The sequence below is a fragment of the Egretta garzetta genome, unplaced genomic scaffold (genome assembly GCF_000687185.1).
Source record: "Egretta garzetta isolate BGI_Z169 unplaced genomic scaffold, ASM68718v1 scaffold798, whole genome shotgun sequence".
Taxonomy (NCBI): domain Eukaryota; kingdom Metazoa; phylum Chordata; class Aves; order Pelecaniformes; family Ardeidae; genus Egretta; species Egretta garzetta.
In genome coordinates this window covers 29,307-29,913 of record NW_009260419.1, presented here as the reverse complement: position 1 = coordinate 29,913, position 607 = coordinate 29,307, and the positions used below count along the sequence as shown (strand labels likewise).

The 607-nt window shown below is 70.3% G+C and overlaps 1 protein-coding gene across 1 annotated transcript in view; it reads left to right on the top strand.

Moving 5' to 3' along the window:
* Positions 1 to 57: 57 nt before the first annotated feature.
* Positions 58 to 607, top strand: part of LOC104130613 (F-box/WD repeat-containing protein 7) — a 14,348-nt gene continuing 13,798 nt past the window's right edge. The window contains exons 1-2 of the mRNA XM_035899242.1: positions 58 to 164; positions 363 to 459. Coding sequence (XP_035755135.1) covers positions 109 to 164; positions 363 to 459 — 153 coding nt within the window. The 5' untranslated portion in view covers positions 58 to 108. The remainder of the gene's footprint in view (positions 165 to 362; positions 460 to 607) is intronic.

The following is a 607-nucleotide window of genomic DNA, read 5'->3' as shown; positions in this document are numbered from 1 at the left end:
CGGGGAGGGCCTGCCCCAGCGCCGTCACTGTCCTCCCCCCCGGTTGGTGTCTGGCAGGTGCCCTTGGCGGCCGAGTCGGTGGACGTTGCGGTGTTCTGCCTGGCGCTGATGGGCACCCACCTGCAGGAGATCCTGGAAGAGGCCAACCGTGTGCTGAAGCAGGGGTAGGCAGAGACGCACGCCAGGCTGGCGAGGGGCAGGAGGCATCGGGATGAGCCCCAGAGGCGTGGGCTGCCCTTCGGGCGGGCGGCGAGGAGCTGAGGGGCTGGGCCATGCCCCGCACGCTGCTAGAGGAGCTGAGGCGCTGGGCCATGCCCCGCACGCTGCTAGCGCCGCTGCTGCTCAGGGCTGGGGTGTTGCAGGGGTACCCTGATGGTGGCCGAGGGGGCCAGCCGCTTCGAGGACACCCGAGCCTTCTTGAACGCCATGGCTCAGCTGGGCTTCAAAAGTGTCTCCAAGGTGCGTACTCAGGCGTGCCCCATGCTGCGCCCCCGGGAACCGGGGAGCCCGGAGAAGGAGCAGCCAGGGTGGGGGAGGGCAGGGGGGTACAGCTCAGGCTGATGCTGGTGCGGGGCAGGGGCAGGGGTGGTGACAGAAGTGGGGGTGG